This window comes from Phyllopteryx taeniolatus, chromosome 2 (assembly GCF_024500385.1).
Source record: "Phyllopteryx taeniolatus isolate TA_2022b chromosome 2, UOR_Ptae_1.2, whole genome shotgun sequence".
NCBI classification, from domain to species: domain Eukaryota; kingdom Metazoa; phylum Chordata; class Actinopteri; order Syngnathiformes; family Syngnathidae; genus Phyllopteryx; species Phyllopteryx taeniolatus.
This window is the reverse complement of record NC_084503.1, coordinates 30,800,810-30,821,701: the sequence shown is the minus strand read 5'-3', so window position 1 is coordinate 30,821,701 and position 20,892 is coordinate 30,800,810. Positions and strand designations below refer to the sequence as shown.

The 20,892-nt window shown below is 44.1% G+C and overlaps 1 protein-coding gene across 3 annotated transcripts in view; it reads left to right on the top strand.

Moving 5' to 3' along the window:
• LOC133474223 (protein unc-13 homolog C) overlaps window positions 1-20,892 on the top strand; it is a 188,892-nt gene that overhangs the window by 13,911 nt on the left and 154,089 nt on the right. For all 3 annotated transcript variants that reach the window (XM_061765689.1, XM_061765688.1, XM_061765687.1), the window contains exon 2: window positions 348-4,572. In XM_061765689.1, the coding sequence (XP_061621673.1) occupies window positions 522-4,572 (4,051 nt within the window). In that variant the 5' untranslated portion in view covers window positions 348-521. The remainder of the gene's footprint in view (window positions 1-347; window positions 4,573-20,892) is intronic.

Sequence of the window (20,892 nt, the reverse complement as noted above, 5' to 3'; positions counted from 1 at the left end):
TACATCGTGACTTTGCACGTGAAACAAATGGCAGCACAGGTCATTAACTTTCAATGTTTAATTAGTTCATACATCATAGTTGTTATTATAATCAATAAATGGAAAGCGCTGCACTGTATCTGACAACACCATTCATCTTGTGTTGGAATTTGGTTTGAGAAAATTGTAGTTTGACAGCCATCATCAGATGACATCATTTTCGCCATTAATTCATTTTACTTTCCTTTTACCATTAACAAATGTTATTTTGTTTGTACTGTTATGGCTGTATGAATGAATAATCTCTATTGCAGTGTAAAACAGAATCCTGCTAAAACAATTTTATGATATTCTTGTTCTCCTTTCAGGGGGATTTCATTAACTGGATGTAAACACAATACCCAGTTGCATCACTGTATCGTTCTAGCGAAAAGTGGTCCCCTCTTCAGAAGAAAAATCGGATAGTCCTCACAGTCCCAGAGCTCTCTTCTAAATGTACTCCTTCTGTTGTTAACGCTAAAGAGTCTTCAGGGTTCCCATCCATGGTTTCTACCCTAATCAAGATTATATCAGCTTACATTGAAAAGATTTGCAAAGGAATGTTTACAAAGAAATTGGCAAACCCAATCAAGAAGAAAGAAAGAAGTAAAAATAAAGAGCCAACAAAATTGACCACTGACCTGCAAGCACTCAATCCAACTCTGTCTCACACAGTGAAGACCACTGTTAAAAAGATCTCCAAATGCTCCTCAGCACGTAACGTATCACTGGAAGACGACGACGGCAAGAACGACTGCTCGTCCCTGTCACCCACTTTCAGTTATCGCGTGGCCATTGCAAATGGACTCCCTAAAACCGCCCCTTTTTTGAATAACAACAATGAGAGCATATTTCCCGAGGTTCTTTCAATCGACAGTAGCTACTCCGACACACTGAGCGACGCAAAGCCTATCCGGAGACTGGATGAGCATAAATCGCACACTATGCCAGTAAGACGGAACCGGAAGAGCCTCATCAGTTTGGCTCCCTCCGACGGGAGCTCTGAGGGTGAACGAGTGGAACGCTCCAGTCTGCACACTCTCCGGCTGGGTGCTCTTCGTAAATTGAGGAAATGGAAAAAGAGTCAGGAATGCGTCTCCTCGGACTCCGAGGTGAGCAACTGGAGGAAGACGCTCGGCATCAGGAGCAAGTCCTTGGACCGTGCGGGACGGCAGCAGAAGAGCTCCACTCTGGAACCCGGCTCCTCCTCCACAGGATGCATCAGTCAGACACAGGATGTCATGGAGATGATCTTCAAGGAACTTCAGGGCATCAGCCAGATAGAGACGGAACTGTCCGAGCTACGTGGTCACGTCAATGCCCTGAAGAGCTCGATTGACGAGATCTCAAGCAGTGTGGAAGTTGTACAGAGCGAGATTGAGCAACTTCGCTCTGGATTTGTCCAGTCAAGGAGGGAAACACGTGACATCCATGACTATATAAAACAAATAAGCCACCAGGCCAATAATTCAACTCTGCGTTTCCTCAATGTTCCTGAAGAAAGGTCAGAGAAAACAGAACATCTTATATGTAAATTACTTAAAGACAAAATGGGTCTCGCCGATGCCCATAAAACTATTAAAATCGAGCTCGCTCACAGGTTAGGACAACAACGAGAATGTTCAAATGCAAAACCTCGTCCTATTATAGTTATATTTGCAACACCTCAAGATAGGGATTTAGTCTTGAAAAAATGCTATAAACTTAAAGGAACTGGAATCACAGTTTCCACCGACAGCTTAACTCGGGAAGGGAAAGAGCGAAAGGACAAAGCATTGGCCTCATCACAAACCTATGAAAGTATGGATATTAAGGTATCAGGGAAAGATAAAGTAGTAGAGAGTGATGACTGGGATTCCATGGACAGTGACAAGGAATTAGATGAGCTAAGCAGAAACAAATATGCAATGGTCATTTCAAAGCCTGCTCACAAGAGCAAATCAGAGAAACGGCGATCCCACGACCACAGCCGGTCAGGGGAAGAAGCGGGCTACTCAGGTGCAGTACACTATGCCGATGACTCATACTATGACCCCGACAAACATGGGAAGGCTTACTACTCTGATGTGACCTCCGGTTGGCTCTCTCAGAGTGACTATTCCACGCCGAAACTCAGCCGGTCAGAATCAGACTGCTCAAAACTTTGCCAGTCATACACGGAGGACTTTTCAGAGAGCCAGTACTTTACACGGACCAATGGTTGCTCCCTGTTATCTTCCTCAGATCAGGAACTGTGGCAGAGGAAACAAGAGGACATGGCATCCTCTTGGTATGCTAGCCCAAGTCACCCACTCAGCCACGAGAATCAACCTTATGAGCACAATGAGATTGAGACGACAGAGACTGCTGACAGTGGGGTGAGCAATGGACTTGTCTGCATGTCTGGCGAGAGAAGCCACTACAGTGGCTCCCAAATTTCTCTGCAACCCGACCTGTCACCTTGGAAAGACTGGCATCATATAGAGCAAGGAGCCGATTCAGGCTTGGAAGTTTCCGTAGAGGTCAGCAGTCCATTTGACCCATCCACCATCCCGGGTTTTCCAGAGAATATCACTAAATGCCAAGAAGTTGATTTACAATTTGAAGGGGAGGAGGAATTCATGAGGCTTGACAGAGAATCCTCCCTGCCACCAATAACCACCCACATTATTACTCCTATTGCAGAGCGTGAGTCCACCAAAGCTCATGTGCGGCAGTCTAAAGGGAGTTCGAAAGGGGTAACAAATGAAAGTGCAAAAGTATCATATAAAGATACCTCGAAAGCAACAGCTAAAACTACAAATAAACAAACTAAAATTGGGTCGAAAGACGAACCCCCCAAAATAAAGGAAAAGGACATTTCAAAAGTATCTGGAAAGATTGCACCGAAAGTGACATCGAATGCCTCTACAAAAGAGCCTATGAAAGAGAAGAAATCAGCAGCTAAAGAGATCCCTCAAGCCCTCCCCAAAGACAGCCCAAAACCTACAACTAAATATGCCACAAAGCCTGCCGTAGAAGATGTAGATAAAGTAGCACCTAAGGTCATTTGCAGCGAGACAGTTAAAGTTAACAAAGCAGCCCCAAACATTTCCCAGGCATTGACACCGAAACAAAGTCCAAGAGAGTCACCGAAAGAGAGCCCTAAAATCACCCCGATAATGAGCCCAGCTTCAACTCCCAAGGAGTCCCCAAAAGAGTCCCCTAAAGAATTCCTGAAACAGTCCCCTATAGTCAGTGTTAAAGAGCCCCTACAAGGCACACAGAAAGTTGCTGCTAAGGAGGTTACCAAAGAAGCTGCAAAGATACTCCCAAAAGACATGCCTAAAGTACAGAATAAGGAGAGCAACAACAATAAAGTACCCCCTAGAAGAGATTCTTTTATTCCAATCAAAGAAGCACCAGTACCAACAGAGACTCCTAACGTGCCTGTCAAAGAATCCCCTAAAGCATCTCCAAGTCAACCACCTCAAGTAGTCTCTCCAGATGCCCTAAACGTGGTTGCTAAAGATGCCCCCAAGCAAGCCTCGAAAGCAGTCCCAAAGGAAAAATTTCCTGAAATCAATGTCAATCACAACTTTCACCAAACCCAAAGTAAATCCACAACTATGTACCGCAGTCAGAGTGAGATTCGAACAGAGAAGGTCGAGGAGGTACCCAAGTCATGGAGCAGCAGGCTCAGCATAGACCTCACCGAGAAGTCTTTTGGTTTTGGCTTTGGTTCTACACTGCAAAGGGCTAAATCAGCTCTGGAGGTCGTGTGGAAGTCTGGCCCTCAGACTATTCCTGCACCTCCTGAAGAACCCCCAAACTCTTCTTCGTCATTCATGGGGCGTTTCCGCACACTCTCCACCTCCAACTCGCCCTCTACAGCAGATCCGGCTGCTTACACAGAACCCGTTTACTACAAAGTGGAGGAGGAAAAAAAAGACGCAAAGGCAGAAGCTGTTGAACAATCAGAGGACAGCGAGACCCGCTATGTTGAGGTGATGGAACAGGTTCTGGCTAATTTGGAGAACAGGACTAATGTTAATGAAACTGAAGACCTTATTCAGGAATGCGAGCCTTCTCAGGAAAACAATGCATTCGAGGATGTCCAGGCCTCTCAAGTCAATGACGTCCCTCTAGATTTTGAAACGCCAGAAGATTTCAGCGCCACAAGAGACAATGACGCAAGCCAAGAGGCACATGTCTTAGAGTACGACTGTGGCTTGGATGAGCAGTACGATGAGGAGTACAGCGAGGAGTACGAAACCAACGTGACCGAGGACACGGCCGAGTATGACGCGATGGTGGAGTATTTGGATGTCGAGGAACCCGACGAGACAGAGGACAATGACATAACCGAGGAGATGGAAGAGGGCGACGAGGATATCGAGGAGATTGAGGAGATGGTCGAGGAGACCGCCGACGTGTCTGAGAAAGCGGAGGGACGTGAGGAGGATGAAAACGTGGGGGAGGAGAAGCCCGCAGAAGCACCACCAAAGAAGCGCGTACGACCTACATTTAAAGAGGCTGCTCTGAGGGCATACCGGAAACAGATGGCTGAACTGGAGCAACAGATCCTGGCAGGAGGTAGGCCTCCTTCACATTGGTTACAGTCATTTTGATGCACCAGCTTCAGACAACCTGCAGTGAAGACAGAAATCTTCCAATGCTATGCATAATCATCTTAGACCTCTCATAGCTTTTATTTATGATTCATTTGCATAACGTCCATTGTAACTTAAAAATCGAATTAAGCAGATTGTTGTGACCAGTATGACAGAAGAGTGTCATTGATTTGTGTTTGTGAGTAAGAAGCAGGGCACATGAAAAAATGTGTTTAAAGTGAAACTATTTGACATCATATGATGAGAACACATTTAGCAAGCCAGGCCCTTATTTTATCCATGGATCCATGTATAAAAAAATAAAATTAAAAAAAGAGAGACCACTGGGGTTATGAGGGCCTAGTTTACTTGATATAGACTTTTTCCATCCATCCATCCATTCTCAACACTGCTTATCCTGGTTAGGGTTGCAGGGCACTGGAGCCTATCCCTGCTGACTTTGGACAAGCGGCAGACTATACCTTGAACTGGTCGCCAGTCAGTCGCAGGACACATATAGACACAGACAACCATTTGCACTCACATTCACACCGCCACTGAGTGGGAAGTGAACCCACGCTGCCCGCATCAAAGTCAGGCAAGTGTACCACTACACCATCAGTGACGATCTCGAGTAGAGACAACAATGGTTGTCATGCTATACGGTAAACAAATTAGCTGCCAGTAACCATGATTGCATCCATCCATTCTCAATACCACTTATCCTGTTCAGGGTCGTAGGGTGCTGGAGCCTATCCCAGCTGACTTCGAGTGAAAGGCAGATTGCACCGTGAACTGGTCGCCAGTCAGTCAGAGGGCACACGGACAACCATTCGTACTCACATTCACACCGTCACTGAGTAGGAACTGAACGTACGCTGCCCACACCGAAGTCAGGCGAATGTACCACTACACCATGGTTGCATCTATATAATCAGTGCACCACTGTAATTTCTAACAGCGCATTTTAACTCTCATCAGGGAAGTCATTTTGACAAGACTGACTCATTGACAGATTGACTCACCCCTCAGTGTTGCATGTGTGAGGTGCAGAAGCATGCAGTGGACTCAGGGCATAGGACTCGTAATAAAAACGTGAGACCGGTCACTGACTATTGGCTGTTTTTTTTTTCTTCCTAGTTGGCACACACAGTTTGAGTGGTTTTCTGTTTTTAGTTTGTGTTGTCCAGTCATGTTTTCCCCTTGGCTGTCAAGAACGATCAATGTCATGGTCATTGCTAGTTTCTACTGTATTAAGCTGTACACTGTAGACACAATATCGCCAACGTCAGGATGAAACCACCAATGTCCAAATTTGGTAAATTTCATATTTTTTCCACAAATTTATACTATTGGTCAGTCCCCATGTGTGTATGTGTTATTTTCACAAAGTATTGACCAATCCAAAGTGTTAAAAATGGCTTGCTATCTTTGATGATGCAATGTTAATGGTTCGACAAATGTGTTATTGTTGTTTTTTCTTATTTACTGAAAAGTGATTGTTTTGGAGATACGAGGATTCCGCCCCAGGCCTGTCAGTATGCAATATGGAAAATGATCCATGTTGAGGTTGTAACCAGAAGAAATTCTAAGGTCGAATACTGTTCCAGGATGCTGGTGGACCTCTGATTTGAACAATTTTTCCAGTAAGAAATAATGGAAATCCAAAAAAAACAACAATAATAATCAGTTTTACAGTAATAGTTTTCAACATCACAAAAGATGTATTTGTTATACAAGCAAATTAAAAAGACTCATTCTTAATTGACATCCAAGTATAAAATAAAGTTTTACACCATTATTAAATAGCATAAAGTAAAAATTAACTGGAGTCTAATGACAAATAACTTCATACAACGAAACAGATTTGCGTCGCAGCTGCATCACACCCATCTAAACCCTGATTGTCACACAATTGTCAAAAGAAGTTAACCACTATAAAACGGACTGTATTCCAATGTATAGTCTTCTCTTTTCGTGTGATCTTCTTTCCTTAACACTCATTGTAGAACATCCATGTGTCACAGAAAAGTGACAAAAGCCAATAACTAAGCTTAACCTAGAGTAAATCCTTTGAAGCTCACTGAACTGAGGTCTCACGAAGTATCTGCCGAGGTCACGCATGACAGCAGGCTTTAAATTCCGTTTCTGTGCGACTTCATGAGAAAATTCCTCAAATATTATGCTGAATTCAGAACAGTAAAAGCTGTTGTTTGATGCTGTATTATCTATGGGGTTTACAACGGTACTGACATAAACTGTTTCAAGGTCCCAAGCTGCGTGCATTGAACTAGTTAGTGGCAAAGAAATATGTGGTCACACGGCACAAGAATGCACGCTCAGTTACTGCCATACTTGTTTCAATGACTTTTCAATTGCATTATCATAGGTTAGTGATAGACAACGCTTTGTTCCAATTAAGTTGCCACCTTAGTAACAGAATTTCGTCATAAACGAAACACCTCCTTTAATAATCTACTGAAGCTGTTTTAAAATATGTCTGCTACTTACAGTAGCTAGTATGTGTCCAAAAATGCATCTGACAAAGGAAACATCTCACTACAGATGGTGAAAAGAGGGGCATAGTTGGAAGCACACACAGGCATATTCCCTCCCTTATTAGCTTTACGCCTTCATCCCGTGTAGCTGATGTGTGCTCGTCATGAGTGTGCTCTTATGCGTGCTGGCTGGTCTGTGTGCGAGCTGTGAAGGGAGTCTCAGCAATGCTGCCACTCCTGCTAGCTCCTCTTCTTCCACTGGCTACAGCAGTGTCTGTATTCAGATGCTAATTCACACTCCCAAGGGCATTCTGTAACCAGGTCAGCCTTGCTTGGAATATTTATAGAGGTCTGCTGCTAGTGAAATTTGAAGGAGGTACACCATTTTTATGCTTAGTCCATCATTTCTTAGGAAAGTGTGACTATGAAAAAAATGCAGTTACAGGGAGAGGAAAGCCGCTGGTATTGTGTAGGTGATACCCCCAGATATCAAATTATACTGATTCAGTAGAGTCGTTTTCACTAGGGAATCTCCGCAAACTTTCAGAGAGTTTGGGCTTTCTCGTTGGATCTTCAGAAACTTCCCCAAATCTCAGACTCAGAATTTCCCCTAACCTTGCAAAGGCTACAAGGGGTCCTCGATTTATGATGGTACCAACATTTAGTACCCCATTTTAAGCTTACGATTGACACTCTATGAACTAGTTGACGCAGCAACCCAAGAATATGTGGTCACATGGCACAAGAAGACATGATAAGTTACCATCGTACTTACTGGTTTTCATTTGACTGTTTTAAATGTATGGCCTCGAAGTGTTTTTCATACAAATATTTGCTTAAATTATGACATTACTACTGCATTTGTGTAGGTTAGTGAGAGACTACGGTGCATTGCAAGGGTTACGTAGATGCCATAGTAACAGAGCTCTCCCCTGTAACCTTAATCATCACAACCTGAAAAAGCCGGCACCTTTCCGTGTTGCTGTATAAACACCCACCGACAAAGAATGGGAGAATTAAGTTGACCAGGCAATTTTCTGCCTGTCCTATGAGTACATGTATTTTCTATGTCGTCATGCATCAAATTATCTGGTTGCGTCACTGTGACTCAGGCAGATAGTTGGCAAATGTTTTGTTATGGCTCTAATGCTGCAATTTTGGGAGGTTTCTGTGTAACAGAGGCTTCTGAAAGTATCCCGAATGTCTCTGCGTAGAACAATTACTATTTTTATGCTAAACAATAAATACACTGTAATTGCAGGTACATTCTCTCAGTAGCAACCTGAAAATGTTTAGTCTTAGATGAAAAAAAAAAATGTTGCGGTTATAAGTGAGTCCAACTTTGAGAGTATCGTATGTAATTATTTTTCTGCTATGCTGTGGTGTTCCTTCGCCAGTGCTGGAGTCTCAGCAGGAAATGAGTTTTTTAACCAACTCAAAACTAATGACTCCTGGCTCTTTTAGATGCTAAAATGATGTGGCACAGAGAGCAGTGAAGTCCCCAACAAATCTTTCCTTTTGACACAAGTTCATTCTCATGGAAGTAATTTGCGGTATTAGAAATTACAGTTCATTTAATTTTCTTTGGTGTAAGTATTTTTCGGTGGTGAGGAAGTTCTTATGTTTTCAGCCTCCTGTAAGGTTGGCATTACCTCTATAACTGTCTGAAGCTCATGTTCCATCCATCCATCCATCCATTTTCTACCGCTTATCTTAGTTCGGGTCGCTTTAGCAGGGACGCCCAGACTTCCCTCACCCCAGCCACTTCATCCAGCTCTTCCGGAGGGATCCCGAGGCGTTCCCATGCCAGCCGAAAGACGTAGTCTCTCCAGCGTGTCCTGGGTCGTCCCCGGGGTCTCCTCCCGGTGGGACGTGCCCGGAACACCTCACCAGCAAGGCGTCCGGGAGGCATCCGAATCAGATGACCCAGCCACCTCATCTGGCTCCTCTCGATGTGGAGGAGCAGTGGCTCTTCTCTGAGATCCTCCCGGATGACCGAGCTTCTCACCCTATCACTAAGGGAGAGCCCGGACACCCTGCGGAGGAAACTCATTTCGGCCGCTTGTATTTGGGATCTCGTTCTTTCTGTCACGACCCACAGCTCGTGAGCATAGGTGAGGGTAGGAACGTAGATCGACCGGTAAATCGAGAGCTTCGCCTTTCGGCTTAGCTCCTACTTTACCACAATGGACCGATACAAAGTCCGTATCACTGCGGATGCTGCACCGATCCGCCTGTCGATCTCCCGTTCCATTCTTCCCTCACTTATGAACAACGGCAGGGTCCTCGAGGGTGCATGGGAGTTCGCCCAACCAGCCTACATGTGTTTTGTGGAGAAGGCGTTTGACCGTGTCCCTTGGTGGGTCCTGTGGGGGGTGCTTCGGGAGTATGGGATACTGAACCCCCTGATACGGGCTGTTCGGTCCCTGTACGACCGGAGTTTGGGCCGCATATCTGGCAGTAAGTCGGACTCGTTTCCGGTGAGGGTTGGACTCCGCCAAGGCTGCCCTTTATCACCGATTCTGTTCATAACATTTATGGACAGAATTTCAAGGTGCAGCCGAGGCGTAGAGGGGGTCCGGTTTGGTGGCCTCAGTATTGCATATCTGCTTTTTGCAGATGATGTGGTTCTGTTGGCTTCATCAAGCCATGATCTCCAACTCTCACTGGAGCAGTTCGCAGCCGAGTGTGAAGCGGCTGGGATGAGAATCAGCACCTCCAAATCTGAGACCATGGTCCTCAGTCGGAAAAGGGAGGCATGCCCTCTCAAGGTCAGGGATGAGATCCTGCCCCAAGTGGAGGAGTTTAAGTATCTACAAGTATCAAGCTCATGTTCTAATTAATTATTTCCAGCTGACATTGCTACAGCATTGCTACTCAGGCAGACTAGTTGCCAGTCAGTCGCACAGCACATATACTATAGAGACAGACAAGACAATCATTCACCCTCAAACCATCACAGAGTGGAAAATGAACCCATATTGCCTGCACAGAAGTTAGGCAAGTGAAGCATCATTGACCAAGTCCTTGTTTAAATTTAAAGGTTTTTTTCCCCCCTCGCTGTGTGCTGTCAGGTAGAAGTGAAGGGGCAGGGGTAACTGTATCACTTTAATTCTGGGACAGGGTCAATCGCAGGTGAAAAGGTATCTGTTTCTTTATCAAGATCCCAAAACTGAGTGGTGTCTTCATTGGTACACAAATCGAAATTGTTGGTATGTTTTTTCGCAATCATGCTATCTAACAAACCAACAGCAATACGTCACCATTTTGGCCGGTGTCTGTAAAAATGATTGCATGGTTAAAGGTCAAGAATGCAGTTTTGAATGGTAGATTCAACAGTGAAAACCAATTATCACTGGGCCCTATATTTGGACACTGGCAGTTTATAGGAATAAACTGAACTTGGAGACGTCAGGGACATAATTTGTGAAATAATTTGTTTTCTTCCACATGGCCTGGTTTGGACATGTATCATTCATTGTGACATCATCTGATCAGAATTTGATCTCAATCAAATTTCTAAATATGTATGCACAGATGTCATCTTCTCACTGTACTGATGATTAATTGTGTAGTTATTTACCTGCATTTAGGCTGGTCCCCATGTGGGTAGTTTGGGGTATTCTGGAAATGTAAAACATGGCTATCAGATATAGGAAATAAGAAAACAGCGGTGGGAGGAAGTCACAAGTAATTCTCAATATTAATCTTCAAGTTTAAAGCAACTCCCAAATTAGGGTTAGGGTTAAAAAAAAATCAAGCATGTCAATTTCAGACCCCACTAAATTTCCATTTCAACACAGTGTATTCCTACATTAGCTACTTTGCACTCAGTATCTGTACTTGGTTAAGTTAGCTGTACTAACACATCCAGAAACTCATTTAATAGTTATGTACTGGCTACTACTTTACTGTCTTAATTAAATGCATAACCAATATGAAGCTTAGTTAATGTTTAACAAGATACTGTAACAGTTAGTGAAACTGAAGTTAACATAGGTTACCTGTCTTTGTAGGTTTTATAGTGATAGAAGTGGTCCCTGCCCTCCTCATCATACTGTAGCCTACTGGTCGGTTGCCAGGTTTGTGCAAAAATAACAAATTTTAAAAACATTTGAAAAAGCAGATTTTTTTTCAAAACAGTCAAGCCTTGTCAAGTCATGTAGTAAGTAAGTCTAAGTCAAGTCACATCTCATGAATACCTAGTCAAGGTCTAATCTTTCATGAATTTTAAATAAACAAGTCCCAAATCCTAAAATGTGCCACTTAAGTATGACTCCAGGCAAGAAATGCAATAAAACATTTTTATAAAGTCACAACATTGGAATTGGGCACTTAAACCTGCATTGTCCATCAAGCATTAATTGACCAGACTATAGAGCAGCATCTATCATTCACTATCTGAGACAGTGCAAAGTGGGGTGGAACCAATTTGGCCCAGGACTTAAAGAAAACAGCTTTTCAATCGAGGTGCAGAAAGCAGACTTGCAACAGCTGCCTGTTTAGCACATTTGTGCCTTCTTCCAGAAAGTGCTGCCATCCAGAAATGCCTCAGCGTTGCTTTTAGATCTGCAGTTCGCCACCCCACTGTGCGGTTTGTCAATCAAAATGCGGGTAAGCGTGCAAACACAAACAGCCGTCTCGTTGCGGACTTTTACAGCCCGTACAAATCAATACGCTTGGGTCGACGGCCCAACAGGCCAAAAGAGTGAAGTCGAGTAGCAGTCACCAGCATTCATTGGCATGTGAAGTGATAGGCTTGTAACGGGGGGAAAAGCCACACTGAAGTCGGTCCACTCGAAAAGAAACAAAAAACTTGCAGAAAATGCCTTCAACGATGTGTCGTCACGCTTGCAAAGATCAGGAAGTACATTCTCAGATGCTACACTCTGAAGTCTCGATAGGCAAAGGCAAAGTACATTTATTCACTTTTCATTTGATCCTATTGACTCATCCACCACTCTACCCACTGAAGCATTCTTTTCATTTTAGATTAAATGCACTGTTTGTTATTGTGGGAGCATACCAATTTTAAAATATGCTACAACAGTTATTTGCTGATAGGTTTTATTAATGACACTCTTTGAGAATGTCATCCTTTGACATCTCCCTATTATCTGTTGTCACTACGAAACGGGAGTGAGTTGTCACAAGGCCCGCAATCCTCACGCTCAGTGTTGTCCCTCTGTGTCAGTTGGAGGCCAAGTAAAAGAGCATGAAGGCCATTATTTAGCCGCTTTAATGCCTGCATTTTTATCTAAACCCACTGACCCCACTTCTTTAGAGACCACCACTGACTGGGTTGTCTCACTTGAAGTAAACCAGTGGTAACAGCCACAAAGAAAGGCCAACAGTTGTACGATATAGGTCTTTATCTAAATTATGATTCTGGATTGATAATTTATCATTCAGGCATGTTGGTCGAACCACTTCCTGTGTGAAGCTACAGGAGCTGTCACATGATGCAGGGCGGGGTACACCCTGAACTGGTTGCCAGCCAATCGCAGGGCACATACAAACAAACAACCATTTGCACTCACATTCACACCTACGGGCAATTTAGAGTCTCCAATTAATGCATGTTTTTGCGATGTGGGAGGAAACCGGAGTGCCCGGAGAAAACCCACGCAGGCACGGCGAGAACATGCAAACTCCACACAGGCGGGACCGGGGATTGAACCCGGGTCCTCAGAACTGTGAGGCTGACGCTCTAACCAGTCGCGCACTGTGCTGCCTGTGTTAAAATCATTTAAGTTATTTTTTTTTCCTCATTAATGTACACATCGCACCCCATATTGACAGAAAAACAACTTAATTGTTGACATTTTTGCTGATTTATTAAAAAATTAAAAATGAAATATCACACAGCCATAAGTATTCAGCTGCTTTGCTGTGACAGAATCAGAATCAGAATTGCCAAGTATGTCCAAAACACACAAGGAATTTGTCTCCGGTAGTTGGAGCCGCTCTAGTACAACAGACAGTCAATTTACAGAACACTTTGGAGACATAAAGACATTGACAAAAAACAATTGTGCAAAAAGAAAAGTCCTCTAGCACTTAGAGCAGTTTGAATGACTAATATTGCAATAGTCCGGTGCAATGACCATTGTGCAAAGGGCGCTGAGACTTCAAGGAGTGTATGCGGTTTAAAGTGACGAGTAGTGCGATAATCTGGGACAATGTTGGTTGTGCAAATGTTACAGATACTCCTCAATCAGTGTGAAAATGGAGCAGATGCTACTCTGGCATGAGTGGCCAGTATATGCAAATAGTGCAGCATGGCGAGACAACTACAGTGAGTGCACGAGTAATGCATAACACTCATATATTTAACTCGGGTGCTGTCCGTTTGGAGTCCAGCTGTGTTTGATTATAGTGATTGGACTTGATTAGGAAAGCCACACACCTGTCTATATACAACCCCAATTCCAATGAAGTTGGGATGATTTGCAAATCATGTTCAACCTATATATAATTGAATACACTACAAAGACAAGATATTTAATGTTCAAACTGATAAACTTTTGTTTTTTGCAAATAATCATGAACTTATAATTTTATGGCTGCAACACGTGGGTTAACCCAAAAAAGCTGGGACAGGGTCATGTTTACCACTGTGTTACATCACCTTTTCTTTTAACAACATTCAATAAACGTTTGGGAACTGATAACACTAATTGTTGAAGCTTTGGAACTGGAATTCTTTCCCATTCTTGCTTGATGTACAGCTTCAGCTGTTCAACAGTCTGGGGTCTCCGTTGTCGTATTTTATGCTTCATAATGCGCCACACATTTTCAATGGGAGACAGGTCTGGGCTGCAGGCAGGCCAGTCTAGTACCCGCACTTGCTGTTGTAACACATGCAGAATGTGGTTTGGCATTGTCTTACTGAAATAAGCAGGGGCGTCCATGAAAAAGGCGTTGCTTGGATGGCAGCATATGTTTCTCCAAAACCTGTATGTACCTTTCAGCATTAATGGTGCCTTCACAGATGTGTAAGTTACCCATGCCATTGGCACTAACACACCCCCATACCATCACAGATGCTGGCTTTTTAACTTTGCGTCCATAACAGTCCGGATGGTTCTTTTCCTCTTTGGCCCGGAGGACACAACATCCACAATTTCCAAAAACAATTTGATATGTTGACTCGTCGGACCACAGAACACTTTTGCACTTTGCATCCGTCCATCTTAGATGAGCTCAGGCCCAGAGAAGCCGGCGGCTTTACTGGGTGTTGTGGATATATGGCTTTTGCTTTGCATAGTAGAGTTTCAAGTTGCTCTTACGGATGTAGCGCCGAACTGTATTTATTGACATTGGTTTTCTGAAGTGTTCCTGAGCCCATGTGGTGATATCCTTTTCACATTGATGTCGGTTTTTGATGCAGTGCCGCCTGAGGGATCGAAGGTCACGGGCATTCAATGCTGGTTTGCGGCCTTGCCACTTAGATGCAGTGATTTCTCCAGATTGTCTGAACCTTTTGATTATATTATGGATCGTAGATGATGAAATCCCTAAATTCCTTGCAATTGTACGTTGAGAAACATTGTCCTTAAACTGTTCGACTATTTTCTCACGCACTCGCCCCATCTTTGCTTGTGAATGACTAAGCAATTCAGGGAAGCTCCTTTTATACCCAATCATGGCCCCCACCTGTTCCTAATTAGCCTGTTCACTTATGGGATGTTCCAAACAGGTGTTCAATGAGCATTCCTCAATTTTCTTAGTCTTTTTTGCCACCTGTCCTAGCTTTTTTGGAACGTGTTGCAGCCATCAAATTCTCAGTTAATGATTATTTGTTAAAACAATAAAGTTTATCAGTTTGAACATTAAATATCTTGTCTTTGTAGTGTATTCAATTAAATATAGGTTGAACATGATTCGCAAATCATTGTATTCTGTTTTTATTTATGTTTAACACAACTTCATTGGAATTGGGGTTGTTAACTAAAACTTAAGATTATTTGAATACTTTTCAAATAAACATATTTTTCCTAACAAATACTACTTGAAATAGGATGGGAGAATCTCCCTGAACATTATGAATGCCGGTGTCCATGTCAGTAGACCACACAATAATGCTGCCTGGAGGAGTCGCTATAGTATAGAATGAGCACAACTTCCCATCGGTGGCTTCATTTTGTTGTTGTTGCTTAGGCAGCAAAGTAGTTGATGACCTTACAGCTCACAGTGGATGTCAGAGAATGCAAATCATGAGGTCAAAGGAACTGCCTGAAGAGCTCAGAGACAGAATTGTGGCAAGGCACAGATCTGGCCAAGGTTACAAAAAAAAATTCTGCTGCACTTAAGGTTCCGAAGAGCACAGTGGCCTCCATAATCCTGAAATGGAAGACGTTTGGGACGATCAGAACCCTTCCTAGAGCTGACCATCCTGCCAAACTGAGCAATCGGGGGAGAAGAACCTTGGTGAGAGAGGTAAAGATCACTGTGGCTGAGCCCCAGAGATGCAGTCGGGTGATGAGAGAAAGTTCTAGAAAGTCAACCATCACTGCAGCCCTCCACCAGTCGGGGCTTTATGGCAGAGTGGCCCGATGGAAGCCTCTCCTCAGTGCAAGACACATGAAAGCCCGCATGGAGTTTGCTAAAAAAAAAAAAAAACACCTGTAGGACTCCAAGATGGTGAGAAATAAGATCTCTGGTCTGATGAGTCCAAGATAGAAATTGTTGGCCTTAATTCTAAGTGGCATGTGTGGAGAAAACCAGGCACTGCTCAGCACCTGTCCAATAAAATCCCAACAGTGAAGCATGGTGGTGGCAGCATCAGGCTGTGGGGGTGTTTTTCAGCTGCAGGGACAGGAAGACTGGTTGCAATCGAAGAAAAGATGAATGCGACCAAGTACAGGGATATCCTAGACAAAAACCTTCTCCAGAGTGCTCAGAACCTCAGACTGGCCCGAAGGTTCACCTTCAAAAAAGACAATGACCCTAAGCACACAGCTAAAATACCGAAGGAATGTCTTCAGAACAACTCTGTGACTGTTTTTGAATGTTCAAACCAGAGCCCTGACTTAAACCCATTTGAGCAGAACTGGAGAGGATGTGCAAGGAGGAATGGCAGATGATACCCAAATTCAGGTGTGAAAAACCTGTTGTATCATTCCCAAAGAGGCTCATGGCTGTATTAGCTCAAAAGGGTGCTTCTACTCAATACGGAGCAAAGGGTCTGAATACTTATGGCTGTGTGAGATTTCAGTTTTTCTTTTTTATTAAATTGCAAAAATTTCAACAATTCAGTTTTTTTTTTCTGTCAATATGGGGTGCTGTGTGTACATTAATGTGGGAAAAATTAACTTAAATGATTTTAGCAAACATAAAAAAGAGTGACAAATTTAAGGGGTCTGAATTCTTTCCGTACCCACTCTATGTTGTTCAAAGTTATACTCATATTTCATTCTGTTGTTATGGTGTTGCTCAAATTATCGTCAATTATTTTAAAATCTGTCAAAATCGGTGATTGTTTGTCTGGTCATTCTTTTTCAAGACTTTGGTAGTATTTTGCAATTTGTCTGCTGCATGGGCCACGTACACGGAGCTGAACTCCAACTGACAAGTGTAATGCCAAGTCCTGCCTAGGTGAGAGAAATAAATCGGTCCTATTACTATCTTTATGGGGGCTCGTGTGCACTTTCTACACTGCAGTCGATGATGACAGAGAACATAATGATATAATTTTGTCTCATGAACGTCTGCAGGCTTAATGCTAACATATAATGCAAAAAGCCCTAGACGGGCTTAGGGGATCGATGTTAGTGTGGAGATGTTTATGGCTGACAAGACAGGAGTAAAAAATTAGTTGAATTAATAGTTTACTCTCCGCTTCACAAAAATAAGAACTATTAATGGCTCGATCAGTGTTACTGTTTATGATACGTAAGCCATTAACAAGAGTAACTCCTCCTTACCTTACCTGGAACCAGAAGTCACAGTCATAGGCATGTATTCTCTCTTTAGTTGGGGATCTTCTCTGCTCCTTCTTCTTCTTCTGTTTTATGTTGCACTGGATGTCTTCCAGAAGACCTCAGTACTGCCTGGCATGTTGCGGTACAATGTGGTACTACACAGAAGCCACGCAACTCTGAATTCAGACTTCCCAATACACTGTAAAGACCAATAAAAAACGTTCAGTTAAAAATCTGCACTATAGCAGGGTCACGAATGATGACCATACATATGTCAGGGGTTCATCCATCCATCCATTTTCTGAGCCGCTTCTCCTCACTAGGGTCGCGGGCGTGCTGGAGCCTATCCCAGCTGTCATCGGGCAGGAGGCGGGGTACACCCTGAACTGGTTGCCAGCCAATCGCAGGGCACATAGAAACAAACAACCATTCTCACTCACAGTCATGCCTACGGGCAATTTAGAGTCTCCAATGAATGCATGTTTTTGGGATGTGGGAGGAAACCGGAGTGCCCGGAGAAAACCCACTCAGGCACGGGGAGAACATGCAAACTCCACACAGGCGGGGCCGGGGATTGAACCCAGGTCCTCAGAACTGTGAGGCTGACGCTCTAACCAGTCGACCACCGTGCCGCCGTCAGGGGTTAATTTTTGTGATATTTTTCGTTGTTGGGCTTGGCAAAGATGATTCTGATTCTTATTCTGAACTGTCAAAAACAACGATGATACTGTGTTGCGTATATTGGTTAAATAAAAATGTAATTAGTTTAGGAGAAAATAATACGCCGGAAGCGACGCTTGCATTATTTCCGGTTCACCGTAATTTTAAGTTTAATTGTTAAAATCAAACTAATGTCTCAAAATGTGCACCACGTCACTTTTTATAAGTAGAAACTTAAGGAAAAATGACGAGAACCTTTTTAGCAATCTCGTAATCTCAAGGTTGCTACACTTTATGAAATTTTTAGTTCTAGATGATAGGGGTTTACTTAAACACACACAAAATACAAACAAGAGTGGACATTTATGGTATATTTAATGACATCTAAAGGGAAACACTAAAGGGTCTAACTAAAGAAAGAAAATAACAATAATAATGGTAAAACATTAGCGTATGAAAAGGGGAATAGAACATCGTGTATTGGACTAAAGTTGGACACGTGAGCGTTTACTGCGTAGAGTCAGAGCGAGAGAAAGCAAAGTTGGGATTTCGTGTGAAGCTAGTAATTTCCCCAAAATAATTAGGCACTGATGTTGTACATCATAGTAAGGATTGCAGTGTCGACTCACGAACGCAGATCAGCTGGTCTTTGGGGAGTGGTCTTCCTCCGGACCTCAGGCGGAAATGAAGCAGGTTTGGTTGAAAGAAAAAGATGCACAAAAAGAAATGGAAAAGGAAAGTTGTTGTCCTGTTTGGATGCACTCGTAACTTTGCTGCCGGTTGAACTGGTGGCAGGCCGAGCTCTGGCCCTCAGAGGCGTGCGGGACCAGTACAGGATGCCGGTAGTTGCTCGCTGAGGCTCCGCTGACCGATCGTGGCTAGGAAAAGCGATCGAAGCCGCATGGCCGGTTTCTTCGATTGAATATGCCGCCGGCTTGGTTGCGGCGCACGTGGTGGCACCGGAGGTGCCAGAGGACAATGGAAATAAAAGAATGGGGAGGGGATTGGCCGGAGGCCACCGGCTGGCGAGCTGCCAGCACGACAAGAGGCAAAAGGGGAAAAAAACACAAGACTAGAGGGAAAAAGTGTGAGTTAAGAGTTAAATACCCCAGAGGCGGGGCGTGGGCAAGAGGGATTGCCAACTTTGGAGAAGACCACACCCATCACCCGGCACGGTGATCGACTGGTTAGAGCGTCTGCCTCACAGTTCTGAGGACCGGGGTTCCATCCCCGGCCCCGCCTGTGTGGAGTTTGCATGTTCTCCCCGTACCTGTGTGGGTTTTCTCCGGGCACTCCGGTTTCCTCCCACATCCCAAAAACATGCATGGTAGGTTAATTGACGACTCTAAATTGCCCGTAGGTGTGAATGCGAGTGCGACTGGTTGTTTGTTTGTATGTGCCCTGCGATTGGCTTGCAACCAGTTCAGGGTGTACCCCGCCGCCTCCCCGATGACAGCTGGGATGGGCTCCAGCACGCCAGCGACCCTAGTGAGGATAAGTGGCTCAGAAAATGGATGGATGGATGAAGGGTTTATAATCATATTCATCTAAAACACTTCCAACTTTGTACTCTCACGTATAGAATCATTGTTTAAAGTTTGGTCATGGCAGATCGGTTGCTTATTGTTCAAGACAACATTTCGTACTGTTTGATTTAAAATCACGAGGAACCGTTTTCAAAATCTTGCAGAGGACCTGTAAAACTGACAAATAGTGACACAGACACCAAGGCATACATTTGGAATATTTCTACAGAGTTCGTAAGATATCAAAACGGATATTTTATCTTCCGTTAACAAAAATCAAAGGCGAGTCCACGGGTTTGAATTTACACTTCCTCTCAACGCCAATAAGTGGCGCCTTACATGCATGTTTGAATATTAACCAAATAGTCTTCTTGGAGGGAGGGTCCGTCAACCTTTTGGTCGGGGAAGGAGTCTTTTGAAGCCAGGAATCAAGATTTGAGGGGAAGCTGCAAATGACATTGAAGTCCACTTCACGAACACCAGGTTTTCTCCTAGTGGCCGTCTCACAGCAGGGCAGCATGGAGGAGTGGGCTTATCAAGTGGTTGGGAGTCCCTGTGGCACCTCCAATTGCAGGAGCATATCCGCTACGACTGTTACTATTCCGCTCCTCCATATTTGATGATGGCACTTTTAAATCCTCTATTAAGATGTAGCCTAATGTGATAAGCATCGGCAAAATCCCCTTCCATCAGTTTGAGACAAGGTTAAAGTGCTTCACTAAAGTAGAGCCTTGTGTCATGCAGCTATTACTGAATTGGGGGCTTGTTTTTTTGATTACGTAACAATTGTTTCACTCGCTCTGAGGATTTTTCCTCCTCCCCTGTGTGTGCGCGCCTCTGCCTGTACGAGTAAATAGAAATGCACCAGTATATATTTACTGTGTCTCTGTTGTGTCCATCCTGGAGCCGATGCTGTTGTGTATTTTCCACTATCAGCCAAACGCAGGTTTTTTCGCTTTGGTGAGCGTTGATCCACACAAGGTGTGATCTCGCGTGTCAGCACCAAGATGCTAAATTTACTACGATTGTTACTCATGCGTGGCACGGTGGACGACTAGTTAGAGCGTCAGCCTCACAGTTCTGAGGACCCGGGTTCAATCCCCGGTCCCGCCTGTGTGGAGTTTGAATGTTCTCCCCGTACCTGCGTGGGTTTTCTCCGGGCACTCCGGTTTCCTCCCACATCCCAAAAACATGCACATTAATTGAAAACTCTAAATTGCCCGTAGGTGTGAATGTGAGTGCGAATGGTTGTTTGTTTGTATGTGCCCTGCGATTGGCTGGCAACCAGTTCAGGGTGTACCCCGCCTCATGCCCGATGACCGCTGGGATAGGCTCCAGCACGCCCGCGACCCTAGTGAGGAGAAACAGCTCAGAAAATGGATGGATGGATGTTACTCATGCAACACTTTGCCCACAGTACGGGAACAGACCGCGGGCCCTATATTTGTTACTTTTTTTTCTCCGAGATTTAAGGCACCTGTGAAATCAGGTTCATCTCGGCGGGCTGTAAGGCTTTATCTAGTGCAGTTGTGGACGAGCGACGGCTCAATCTTGTCAGGCTGCGGCTCACAGTAGCTTAGCTGATTGCTGTCCACGGTGCCTGCACACCCAGCTGAGTGCTGCTCCTCTGCTTGGGTGCAGTTACATCTGTTATATTGTGGCTTTGGACACAGGAAGCCAAGAAATTGCACTG